The 13800-nt window shown below is 36.1% G+C and overlaps 1 protein-coding gene across 3 annotated transcripts; it reads left to right on the top strand.

Annotated features, from left to right (window-relative positions):
• The first annotated feature begins 6112 nt into the window (after window positions 1–6112).
• On the top strand, window positions 6113–10195 carry LOC109086045 (collectin-11-like). 3 transcript variants are annotated; one of them, XM_019100533.2, is made up of 7 exons: window positions 6113–6269; window positions 6687–6817; window positions 7446–7517; window positions 7908–7979; window positions 8054–8107; window positions 8232–8327; window positions 8584–10195. In XM_019100533.2, exons 2-7 carry the CDS (start codon window positions 6688–6690, stop codon window positions 8973–8975), a joined length of 816 nt encoding a protein of 271 aa, XP_018956078.1. In that variant the 5' UTR covers window positions 6113–6269; window position 6687; the 3' UTR covers window positions 8976–10195. The 3 variants fall into 3 exon arrangements, with proteins under 3 accessions (XP_018956078.1, XP_018956077.1, XP_042630197.1); XM_019100532.2 differs by having other exon boundaries at window positions 8566–10195; XM_042774263.1 differs by having other exon boundaries at window positions 8551–10195.
• Window positions 10196–13800: the final 3605 nt, after the last annotated feature.

The following is a 13800-nucleotide window of genomic DNA, read 5'->3' as shown; positions in this document are numbered from 1 at the left end:
TGAATAACCGATCAGATGGAATTCTAATCTATTCCTGGCTTTAACATTGTTCGGAGAGTGGAATTCAATTTGGATGTACAGTATAAGTTAACCCATCGAGGAGTGGGAGCAGGGCTCTTCTGCCGACCTTTGGCTTTGCAAGATTCTCCACAAATCTGGAAAAGCTGTATTGTGGAAATAATACACACTTAGATATTGAATTGATTCACTGTGTTGGATACGAGCTGCGGTTTGTGAGCCATCGGTGCTCCCCTCATTCTCCACCATACGACGTGAAAGATTTTACTCCCGCTTGTGTTTGTGAGTCAGTCCTAGATCTGTTAGATTGTAGATTCTTTGCCTACTCAGAGCTCAAAGTGTTGCCAGCCTTCTGGAGCTGATCATTTTCCACCACCACCCAACCAGCTTGAAGCTAAGTAGAGAAATCCCAAGCTCCCACAAGCCATTGAACAGATTCCAGTGTCCACCCACCTTCGTCTCTGCCTCTTTCCACTGAGAGCTTGCAAAAGAATGGCCAGAGGAGCCATATTATCTGACTTCGGTTTGCAAATTGCTCTGGAAAATCTTAAAGCCCCATGAAGCGCAATGTCTTTTGGCAAAAATGTAATTTGTTTCAAATTTCTCATTCACATGCTTATAAACTTCTTTAGTAGCACCACAGTATTTAATCTGCTGATAGTCTTCTTAGGCAATAATGTTGTCACTTTCAGAGCAGGATATAGGGAAATGCAGATGTCAGTTGGAAGTGGTTGCATATTTCAAAGTTTTTTAAAGATATGTACTTTCGGATGACCCTCGTGATACTGTATATATTTCCCCAAATTGTAAAAGCCATCCTCGGGGTGGTGACCTATATAACTATGAAGAGTTCTGCATCACTGCACCCTCCCTGCCGATCCATTACGATGTTTTCTTCGTCAATGGAGTGATGTCTAACTAGACTGCATCTGAGATATTTTTCTCTATTTCTGGGTTGAAGCATGTGCCCACATTTAGAATGTTGGTGCGAAGTAACCTGGCAACCGTAATCTGCAATATGTGCCGCTCCGTGAGAGAAATGATCTCTCGCAGTCGGAGCGGTGATGCACGACTCTGGAAAGATTCATGTTAATAGAGCGCTGGTCGCTGCTTTGACACGTGAGTGAAGGAAAGACATGGAGGACAGCCGATACTGGGTCAGCCACTCATATCCAATCCCCTTGCTAAAATTGTTACCTCTGGAGGGGAGATTATAGATGTAAGAGCCAATGATAGGGTTTGGGGTTCAGATAGCACTCAATTGGATGCCAGATGATGATCTAGTTAAACCCCTTCCAGGTGAAAAGAGAGTAGAAGGGAGTTTTTTTAATTTATTTATTTACCCTGTTCACCGATTTTGACATTTTAATTATGTTTGTTCACCACTGTGATTTAAGGTTCCTAAAGGTCTGTTTCCCTGGTAGGTGTCAGTGGTGATTGATGGCGGTTGGTCTGGTTATTTTCATTAAAAAGTAGAGCTCCGTAATTTCCACTTGTCCCTCCTGCAAAAATCTGTCTTACAATGAGGCACTTTCATTGGAAGTACATGGGAGCTGATTTTAATTCACTGTTACAACAGTAGATGGGACGAAAAATTATATTTCAATGCTTTTAGGTTTTCATTATATTCGTATAATATTGCTTTCCCCCAAAGCAATGTGTTGTGTTCCCCTATAAATCTTTGCACTCTTAAAAAAGCATTGCATTCTCCAAGAAACTTGCTGTTTTCCTGGAAAACGTTTGCATTCTCTCACAAAACTATTGTGTTTCCCTGATAATCTTTGCTTAAGTAGATAAAGCACTTCTCTAGTGAGAAACCTCACAAGTTTTGAGAGTGAATACAAAGTTTCTCAGGGAAACGCAATTTGTGAGCAAACGTAAGTTGTACAAGAGAACACAAAAGCACTGAAATATTAATTTTTACTCCCATTTTTTTTCCCATCATTTTCATCCCTTTAAGTCAATAGAATAGCCACAATAAGTAAACAAATATGTTAACATGTTTTTAGTGTGGAAAAAAAATCGATTACTAACCTTTTCTATGTAGTTATATGCAATTTATTACTTTGTTTCCATGACAACACAATGCCTAGAACACTAAAATGGCCATGAAAACAGCTTTATAGCTCAAATAATACACAAGTTTTAAGAGATGGATTAATGTGTGTGTGTGTTTTTTTTTATATGCTTCACATTTCTGCTGTTAAATTATCCATAAATTGGCCCCATTTACTTCCATTGTAAGTGCCTCATCGTGACCTTGTGTTACGAGGGAACATTATGCCGCGAATGCTGCTGATTGAGCGTAACTCATATTGAACCACAATCTAAAAGTCATCTTTTCTATATGTTCACAGTCCCCGCTGTTCATCCTGTTTCTCTTTCTTTTCCTCTCCCTCGTTCTTTCACTATTCTTTATTTATATGATGACTCATCAAGGCACTCCACCTGAAGGTTTTTGCTGGAATGATATATCAAACGCATGGTCCCCCAGATCTGTCAGCGGCTCACCAGCATCTAATATCCTGGCTCCAGATTTAGGCATTGTGTCTACACTGCAAAGTAATTTTGTGTCAAGTCATCAGATGTAAGATAAGCGCTAAGGTCTCTATGAAAAGTTTACAATGCAACAATAAAGCACCATTATCATGTCAGAGGGAAATAAACTTGGAGCTGATGAGCAATTCCGCAAGGCATCAGAATTCACTGCATGCCGTTTTCATGAACGGGAGGGCATGCCTCTGAGGTAACACTTTCCTTTCCGTTCCTTCAAATAAATGGATGTTTCTGTGCGAGCATGTAATGGCTCGTGGCGCGCATTGTGGCTGGTGTGAGGTTGTAGGACTGTGACTTCATTGATATTCTGATGATTTTTCCTCTGCGTCTGAGTAATATGAAAATGCAGTCAGTGAGTAATCATGTTTTATATCAAGACCAGATACAGTGCTTTCAGTGCACACACACACCGCAGTGACCACACTCTCTTACACATGTTTCACATGCCATTGCACATCATAGCAATGCATCAAAATAATAAAAAGACAACTGAAGAGAAAAAAAGTGTATATTTGTTAGCAGATTTATAGGTAGTTAATGACATAGCATGTATTTCTGTATTGATAATTATTTTATCAAATAAATACTAAGTAAGAGGGATCATACAAAGTGCATGTTATTTTTTTATTTTGTACTGACCTGAATAATGTGAAATAAGATATTTCACATAAAATATGTTTACATTTAGTCCACAAGAGAAAATAAATAGTTACATTTATAAAAATGACTCTGTTCAAAAGTTTACATATGCTTGATTTTTAATACTGTGTTGTTACCTGGATGATCCACAGGTGTTTTTTTTTTTTTTGCTTTGCTTTGTTTTTTTTTGTTTTTTTTGGTTGTTTAGTTAAACTGCCTGCTGTTCTTCAGAAAAATCCTTCAGGTCCCAAAATTTTTTTGGTTTTCCAGCATCTTTTGTGTAATTGAACACTTTCCAACAATGACTGTATGATTTTGAGATCCATCTTTTCACACTGAAGACAACTGAGGGACTTGTACGCAACTATAACAGGAAGGTTCAAACGCTCACTGATGCTTCAGAAGGAAACATGATGCATTAAAAGCCATTTATTTATATAAATAAATACATTTAGGAGACAAATTGTCCAGCGAGCTATATAACTTGTGTATATATATATATATATATATATATATATATATATGAATAATTATATTTTCAGATTTATCAGTATTTATAATTTATAAATATTTTACCCTAAAGTTTTCAACCACAGACATATTATGAAATGACTAGCCTTATGTAAAAATTAATCTACTTTAATTTGACACGTCTGGGACAACATGAGCTCATGTATTAATAATTATAAGAGTTATTGTCTTATTGCTCACTGTCTTTCATAATGGCTTTTGTTTCCCTCTTGTGCTTGATATAGGCCTCATAGCACATAATATACACCTGTGTAATATACTGACTGTGAACACAGGGCATATTGTGATGAAGAGACCTGCGTAATGTGGAGGCGTAGGACAGAAAAATATGCAGATGAGCCAAGAAACTTAATTATACTCATATCTAGGAGTTTAATAATGTTTTATTAATGATTTAGTTCTTTGTTCAACATCCTATGATGCATATGTATTTTTTTTTTCTGTATTAAAAAAGTAAACAAAATATGTTGATAATTAATAACTGATTGTATGAGAAAAATATTTTTCATCCTACTTCTATCAATACATGGCTTCTAAAAGCATAAAGTCCAGGTCCCTTGATTAACAAGTAGAATGCACCCTTGCACAGCGTGATTTATTCACTCATCTTTCAAGAAAATAAGTGCCTTTAATGAGCTGAGATTGTTGAATGGGTGTTACGTCCGACGGCTGAGCCGCCTGCCAACCTCCTGATCCTGACACAGCACAAAGTCCCATCCTTCTGAAGGTGCCCTTAAGTCAGACAGGGCTCTATGGCTGTCATGCTCCGGTGGTCAAGGTTTCGTCCTCTCCGGGCACTGATCCACAGAGGTTCTTTTAGCCTTAGTGGAGCAGAATGCAGGAGCAAAACATCCAACAGTACACTTTTTAAATTCAGACTTTATCCTTGCCTTTATTCACGGTAGTGAATATCCAATTTATTTAGGCACTATGGGCACATTTAAGTTTACTACATGTGACTCATACATGCAAAAATAAGATCATTGTCTTGGGCATGCCATGTCACTGCTGAAGTGCTGTGATTCAGAGTGAGAACTGTGCTGCAGCACAATTTCAATTTCAAGGAATTGATTTTCTCTCATCATGTTATCAGGTTAGTTTTTGTTACCAAGGGAAGGATATTCCTTAGCAACACACAAGAAGAGCTCCAGATCTCTGGAGATGAATGACACCTTAATGGTTTATTAACCTTGTTTATTACTGTGAATATAAATAGCAGTTCAAGTAGATCTGATTCTCATTGTCAGTTACTGGCATGTGTCTCGTTTGTAAGTACAATGCAATTATGGAAAATGATTTGTAGGGTTTCTAAAGCAACAGAGAATAACAGTTCATAATTCAGGTTGTTTCATTTAAATCCAAATAAATTCACTAATAATAATGATAATTGCAATTAGAAAAAAATAAAAGCTAAACAACTACAACAAAAAGAAATGAAAACATCAATGAGACTTTATTTGTTAAGTGATTATATCTTTACAATAAGGTCCCAGTTAATGTTTGTTAATGCATCAACAATGAGCAATGCAACTGTTACAGTATTTATTAATCTTTGTTAATGTTAGTTAATAAAAATAAAATTTTTAATTGTTATTTCGTGTCAACGCATGGCCATTAAAATGATATTAAATATTAAATAATATTAAATAAAATTAACATATACACGTTTTGATTTGAATAATGTATTAATACATTTCAACATTGACTAAGATTAATAAATACACTGTTAGTTGATGTTACAGTATCTAATATAATGTTAGCAAATGACCTTACTGTAAAGTGTTACCAATAGAATAGAATAGAATAGAATAGAATAGAATAGAATAGAATAGAATAGAATAGTCTAATTGTTAATGTCATAACTATTGCAACAACAAATTTTTTAGCCAAGCAGCTTTGCATTTTTTAGTCAACCAAGCAATGTTCATTACATGATCAAAATGCACAGCAAAAGTTCACTTTTTCTATATTTCCACATAAAAAATCTCCAAAAATATACACCCACACCCTGCGCTCATACACAAAAACCACAACATCTCTTCCCCAGATATTCTCATCATCCTTGACCTCAAAAAACTAAATGAGTTTCTTAATAACTTCCATGTTTTCTGCTCATTTATATTGTAGTACATTGCAGTATGTGAAGATAAAGTTATTTAAAATTTGCTTTGACATCTAAAACCTGAATACAAATAATTTCCTTTCACCTCATATCTTCAGTACTATCCTAACTAAAACTTGTGGATGTTGGGAATGCTTTTGGCGTGTTATAGTAAGGAATGTGTTAGGAGTCGTGCTGTCACTGACCCTGATGTTTTCCATGGAGTTATCAGAGAAGAGTGTTGCAGAGCTGCTCTTATCTTTGTGTTTACATGTACTTGCTCACTCTCAGGCCTGTTTCTTCGAGGGTGTGTGTGAGATGAAAAATATCAGAGAGACCACCAGTGAGCAAACCCCCATTAACTCACTTGGATCCATATAGGCTGGTTCTGCTGCATATAGTGGACTTTAAAATTCAACACAAGGTAAGTCCATTTCATAAGCAATACGGTGTCCTGCAGATGGCACAGACAGCAACGAGACGAGTCAAATGTTACCTTTAAAGTTGATGGTTACAGGAGATGTGATGGTGTGACTGTTTACTCTCTAGTATAGACTTTGAAATGAAGGTGGACAGTGAGATCGTTTGGGAGAAAGACAGATACAAACTACTGTGCATTTGCTTTGCAAATGGAGTTGACTATGATTGCTTTTGCTTGTGTGTCACAAGACCAGTTCTGTCACTGAATCCACTAATATGATTTTGTTCCACTTACGAGCACTGAAGCCTTTGTGAATTCAATAACAGCTGCTACTACTGTATGTTTTCCGATGAACATAGCATTGAAAAATGTGTTGGTATTTGATTGTGGATGAACATAAATGTTCTGTTGTGTTTTCAGTATGGGTGGAGAAAAGCTGGTGGCTTGCATGTTGGTCACTATGTCAAGTCTGACACTAATGAGGTCAGTGTATGGTCAGCACATGCCAGAAGAACCGTGCTCGGTCCAGATCATCATCCCTGGACTCAAAGGTACTACAAATAAACTACACTACATTATGTCATCTACACTAATGACGCTCATTTTAATGTTATGCTCACTTAGGCTGCATTTATTTGATCCAAAATTCAGTAAAAACAATAATATGGTGAAATATTACAATTTAAAAGAACTCTTTTAATATATTTTAAAATGTAATTTATTGCTATGATGGAAGGCTGAATTTTCAGTAGCTTACATCTTAAGACATCCTTCAGAAATCGTTCTAATATGCTGATAGGGTGCTCAAGAAACATTTCTTTTTATTATCAGTTTTGAAAAGAATTGTGCTGCCCAATGTTTGTTTAGAAAAGGTGATACTTTTAGAATTTATTTTAAATAGATTTTTTGTAACATTAGAAATGCCTTTACTGTCACTTTTGATAAATGTAATGCATCCTTGCTGCATAAAATTTCTTTATTTTTTTTTACTGACCCTGCTTGAATGGTAGTGTGTGTATATACTGTAATTTGATATATAAATCTTTATTTAAGTTTGAAAATACAAACGCAGAGTATGAGCACTATTTACTGCAGCAATAGTAAAAGTAAACATGCTATTCTGAATAGCTTTGTCTGTGCAAGTCTATGGCTGTTCAAAGTAATCCTGTATTCCTATAGGTGAAGCAGGAGAGAAAGGAGAGAAAGGATCACCCGGGAGACCTGGGAGAGTAGGGCCACCTGGAGAGCCCGGTAACACTAAACTGTGTTTTGCGAGCTTAATCGAATTCCATCACAGTGCTTTTTAATTACTATCCACTTGCATGATGAAACATGACTCAAATTCTTTACAAACCTGTAAGGAAGTTTTAAGTTTTAAAAGAATTATGAAACTTTCAAACCGAGTGACCAAACAGGGAGCTGCCAAATGTGTCCACTTTAAAGGGCCCCTAAAACTTTCCTTATCTTGCTTTTAGATAGTTGAGCTCATCTGAGCCAGTGTCGACCAATCATGGTGTTTATAAATGCCTCAAAATTCTGATAAACAAGGGAACCAAACTCCATTCTGCAAATTACTACATTCTTTGGTTTATATCCGTGCTTACTTTTTTGGACATATTAAGTTTATACCTTATTTTCCAGGTCCTCCTGGAGTCAAAGGCCAAAAAGGTAGTGCTGGACGTTATGGGAAGATGGGTCCAGCTGGACTCAAAGGTAAGCTTGAGAAAGAAATTGCAGGCTTGTTTTGTCTAACTGCTTAATAATGTAATAGGCTTCTTTTTTTCCAGGTATAAAAGGTGATATGGGAGATCCAGGACCTAAGGGCCCAAATGGAGAGCCAGGTATATGCCTTGCCGAAATAGAATTCAGTTCATATCAGTTGATGATTGGATTGAACTCATTAGGAACCAGTTTAATGCTTGGACTGCTCATGTGAATGGTCTCGTATTTAATTTGTCTCCTCAGGCGTCCCCTGTGAGTGCACACCCTTACGGAAAATGATTGGGGAAATGGATAATCAAGTGACACAATTAACCAATGAGCTGAAGTTCATTAAAAATGGTATGTCCAAAAGAAAGAATGAGCCATGTTGCACTGTCTACCAATGTTTATGAGATTACAATAATGTGATGTTGTCAAGTTGATTCATACAGTTGTTCTTTTTGATGTGCAGGGTGATTGCACATAGACAAAAGTATTTAGCCATTAGCCAAGCTCTTTTGTCTGACTGTCAGAATGCACTTGTGTGAACGCTGGCTGCTGCCGTGTGATTATAGAAATTCAGATCCTCATTTTTCAGCCCTGCCCTCCCCCGCAGCTGTCGCTGGCATCAAAGAGACAGAAAGCAAGGTCTATCTGCTGGTGAAGGAGGAAAAACGCTACAGGGATGCGGAGGTGTTTTGTCAGGGGCGAGGTGGACACCTGGCTATGCCCAAAGATGCGGCGGCTAACAGAGCCATCGCTGGCTACGTCACTGAAGCTGGCCTCAGTAGAGTGTATATCGGCATTAATGACCTGGAGCGAGAAGGCCACTTTGTGTATGTGGAGCGTTCACCCATGACCACTTTCAGCAAGTGGAGGGGGGGCGAGCCAAACAACGCTTACGATGACGAGGACTGCGTTGAGATGGTGTCTTCAGGCGAGTGGATTGATGTGGCTTGTCACCTCACTATGTACTTTGTGTGTGAGTTTGACAAGGACACAGTATGAGCTTCACTGTCAATTCAGACATGTTTAAAATACTCCGGTATTAAAGAAGGCTGAAATTTCAGTGAAAAAGGTACAGCACTTCTCTGTTTTGTCATCTTTGACAACATTTTAAACAGTGACAGCAGGGTGACATGCTAGGCGTCGTGTAAAACTGTTTAAAACAACATTTAAGTATTATTATTTTACACTGCAGTTCAAACGTGTAGGGTCAGTAAGATTTGTAATGTTTAAGTGCTCACCAAATCTGCATTTATTTGATCAGTAAAAACAGATATATAGCGAAATATTATTACAATTAAAATAGCTGTTTAAAATATTTAAAAATGTAATTAATTTTCTGTGATGGCCAGGTTTAAGTTTTAGCAGCACTGTCACATGATCCTTCAGAAATCATTCTTATACGCTGAATTGCTGCTTAAGAAACATTTCTTATTATCATCAGTGTATCAATGTTATCAAAGCAGTTCAGTATATAAATGTAATCAAAATATTTTCGAGGAAACCATGATACTTTAGTAAATAGAAAGGTCACAAATATAGCATTAAAAAAATTAAATAAAAACAGAAATCAACATTATTATTTTGATCGATCTGAGGTGTTTTCCAAAAACATTGTTCGCTAACTATGGTTGCAAGTTCCACTGAGCTCTATTGCTAACAACAGACCATAGTTGCTTTTGGGAAACACACTCTGATGTGTCCTTACTGAATAAATTCTATTAATTTAATTTAAAAATAGTCATAAAATGCCTTACCCCAAATTTATGAAAAGTACTGTACATGCATTGTGAAAAGTGGACATCTAGTTTACGAAACTACATTTACTTGTAATCAGTTAAATAAATGAACAATAAGACTTTCTTATTACCTTATTATATTTCTGATTTCACTGATTTAACCTTTTTCTTGCTTTTCTCTTTTACTACCTTTCTTTCCTGCCATTTGAATTTGAATTACTTGGTTTATTATTAATATACTGAATAGGTCATCGTACTCATAGAACAAGTGTAGCTAACGAACAGATTTACATAACACACAGTCTTCTAGACTGAACTGTAGTGTTAATGGTCAAACACAATTTATTCTCCTCGGTAAAATGACTTAAATGGCTGTCCCAGTTTACCAGTAGTACATCATCCCATTTATTTAATACATTTTTGGCAGAATGGGACAGTGTCAAGGTCACACAAAAAAAAAAAAAAAAAAAAAAAAAAACAAAACCTTAAGATCAATAGATATATTGATATACCATATCAAAATGTATCACAGTCACCATGGTATGAAATGCCCTATGAAATGACAAAGAAGAACTTTTGTGACATCTCACAGTAGATTAGGATGAATTTAATTTAGTTTTTATCAATAGATGAATATACACATACATACACATAGAATAAAGTACACATGCCCATATTCCTTAATAATGATACTATACCATAAATTATATCACTTATTGTTTGGTTTCTTCAGAATGTTTTTTTGTTCATACTAATTCTGTGTAATGGTTGTAAATATGGTAAATTATTTCTAAAACATGACAAATACTCCAAGGAATCATTATACTGCATGTAGGGGAGACCGGGGATGGTTATACCATTTTTGACATTTCTATCTGTATCTAAGAGTTCTTTTAAGCCAGTGCGTTCAAAATGTGATTCAAACTAGTTACAAGTGTCTGCTATTAAATGGCATAGCTTTTATCTTTGCAGCACAAACAGAAAATGCAAACACGAGGAGTGAAATGTTAGGTCACCCCATAGTCCGGGTTAGTTGTAACATACCCTGGGGTGAGGTGTAACATGATATCCACCGGGCTGAGATGTAACATTATGCAACAAGGATTATGACAAAAAAATGGATTTTGAAAGCTTTTTATTCAACACTGACATTTCAATATAATTGGTGTGTGTGTGTGAAAACTGAATAATATTAGCAAATGTGTGCCGGCTTCAACAATTGAACACTATTTGTGTGTGTGTGTGTGGGTGTGTATGTGTTACATTAGCATCATGATAATAAAACTGAATAATGTGTGTGTGTGTTTAAGCATGTTTGTTAATGTCATGTCAGTCATAATAATTGGCCATAATAAAATTTAACTTAAACACTGAGAGACGCCCCTCTGTATTTGTCTTTCTCTTCCAAGACGTAAGCATACTGAAATTCAAAGAAAACACACACACACACACACACACACACACACACACACACACACACACACACACACACACACACACACACACATATATATAAATTTGCTTGGAGTAAGATATAACATGTCATTGATTTTACAACTAACCTAGAGCCTTGTAGCCATGAACTAGCTCACCTTACAGCTAACAGCCTAAACATTAGCACTAAAAACTAGCATGAATAATATCTACACAGACACACAATAAACATAATTTTACTTGATGAGTTTAGCAGGGACTGCCATCACAAAAATAAACGAAGTATAAAAAGTTACTTTCTTACCTCATCTAAAATCTGCAGTATCTGGCAGAGGACTCTACTACAGGACTAAACTGATAATGTGTGAAGTGAATTAGGTGATTTGTAACGTGTTCCTTATTTGAGAAATTGGAAGTGTTACAACTGACCCGTGCTAACCAACCATCCCTGGTCTCTCCTATTTTATGCGACTTTGGTATCAATCAATCAATCAATCAATCAATCAATCAATCAATCAATCAATCAATCAATCTTTGTATATAATGACCAACCAGTTTTGTCCTAAAACACTCTTTGTCCGTTCTTAGTATTTTCTTTATCTGTTTTTCTGAAGCACTAGTAAAATTCCATTACTCTTTGCAAGGCAGTGAGTCAGTCAGTATGTTAAAGTAGAGATCTGTCGCTCTCTAGTGGTCACGTGTGGCTCTACACACTGTGATTATTTTGCACTCATTGCCGTTCTGCACTTATGTGCTAATGACAAGGTCAAGCCGTCCGGAAATTAACTATGCATGAAAATACAACAGCAGGCAGGAAATCTGATTAATTTGGGGCAACGTGGCAATCTGTACACCTCGGCTGCACGTATAACAGTGTTTTTCCGCATACATCTTTAAAGATGGAAGGTGCTTGAATTTCATAACAGGTCTTTAGAATGAACTTTACAGACATAATCAGGCGACCTGCTTGTGTAAACTGATCTGTTATTCTACACTGGCCCTCACACCAAACAGACTATGGCATAAGGGACCTATCCTGCCATGAACTATATATTGAGACTATAAATCTGCTAATCAGTTTTAAATCAGCTTGAGTGGGGAATTGTTTTTCTTAAAATATGGTAATATTTGCGTTTGACTTTTCAGTCAATGAAAAGATGTATGTAAAATAAATAATTAAAAATATTTATAAACAAATGTTATTTGTGTAGCCTACATGTTATATAATAAACAAACATATAAATAAATTAATAGGTCTACAAAATGCGTCATTCTATACTGTAAAAAGTGAAAATCTATTTCAACTTGAATTAATCCATAAAAATAGATTTGTTGATATAAATGAATGTGTTTAGGTTGATTCAGTGATGTCAAATAATAGGTTTGACTTGAATTAAACCAGTTAATATAGATGTTTTCATTTTCAGGTTACTAACTTTTCAATGTACGTCCTAATGCTTTATTAAATAACATAGCTTTATTAATAATAATAATTTTAATGAATTCGCCCTACAACATTTTTGTCCCTTTCATCTGATTTAATTCATCTGATATATATATTTTTTTTCATTCACAACCATTTTTGTCCCTTTATTTCAAGTCATCGAAAGCACTTGTCAGCACCTCCCTGTGGATTACCGCGGAGTTGTTTTTTTTCATAATGTCTGGTCGCGGGTCTCATGCCCATCCTGCGACTACCTGGTGTTCCACATCATATATTTTTCTGTTATTGAATCTGATACATCTCTCTGGCAAGGTTTCTCCAGACTGTAGTGCTGGTGTTCTTTTTAAAAAAAAAAAAATTTTTTTTTTTAAAGAGGAAACACATCATATTTTAGCAGTCTTTTTCTGTTATTGAATCTGATACATCTCTCTGGCAAGGTTTCTCCAGACTGTAGTAGATGACTGATCTGTTATTGAATCTGATACATCTCTCTGGCAAGGTTTCTCCAGACTGTAGTAGATGACTGATTTCATGCCCCTTGTTGCTGAAAAACATGAAGTGCACATGTGTATTGATTTAACTATAAAATCTCCATGTGAGTCAGCTGTTTGTCTTCATTTCAAACTATCAGGTAGCCTATAGGTGATGATACACGTGTCAACTTTATTGAGCATTGTTGCTTCGTCACTTTCACATTGAGAATGGGCAACAAATATCTATCCGGATACTTTAGATCGGTCGTGGGCCTTATGTCTCATCTGGTTGGCCGTTGACTGCAACATTTCCCAGCAACATTAACCCAGCAACGTGTATATCATCACCTTATGTGTAAGACAGTCTCTGAATACTGGGGCAGTTTTTTGACTACTCATAAAGTTAAGGTCATTAATCAGTATTCAGTGCATGTTCTATTCTTAAGTTCTTAAAGTGCTTAAAGTCTTTATTCGCCCATTAGATAAATGTACCTCACATGTTTTTGGAAGTAAAGAAACAAAAACTCCGCTCCAAAAACTGAAAAAGATGCCTCTGTAGGCAGCATATGGAGGTAAGAAGGCAACAAGGCATGTTTGAATCCAATGAATGTGTCACATACTGTCTACTGAGATACCTTCATCTGTATCCTTCACTGCCTATGATATCCGACTATCCTGTGCATTCTAATCCATGACAATTGAGTTAAAAGTAAGGATTCTAAGAGTTGTGGTTGGTG

This window comes from Cyprinus carpio, chromosome A17 (genome assembly GCF_018340385.1).
Source record: "Cyprinus carpio isolate SPL01 chromosome A17, ASM1834038v1, whole genome shotgun sequence".
Classification (NCBI taxonomy): domain Eukaryota; kingdom Metazoa; phylum Chordata; class Actinopteri; order Cypriniformes; family Cyprinidae; genus Cyprinus; species Cyprinus carpio.
The sequence above is the reverse complement of the archived record's forward strand: the minus strand, read 5'-3'. Positions and strand labels throughout refer to the sequence as shown.

Bases quoted from the DNA above. Each gene is read 5' to 3' on its own strand.
- LOC109086045 (XM_042774263.1), top strand. From the start codon at position 6,688: ATGGGTGGAGAAAAGCTGGTGGCTTGCATGTTGGTCACTATGTCAAGT. The intron at 6,818-7,445 runs GTACTACAAATA...GTATTCCTATAG, and splicing joins CATCATCCCTGGACTCAAAG to GTGAAGCAGGAGAGAAAGGA. The intron at 8,108-8,231 runs GTATATGCCTTG...TTGTCTCCTCAG, and splicing joins GGGCCCAAATGGAGAGCCAG to GCGTCCCCTGTGAGTGCACA.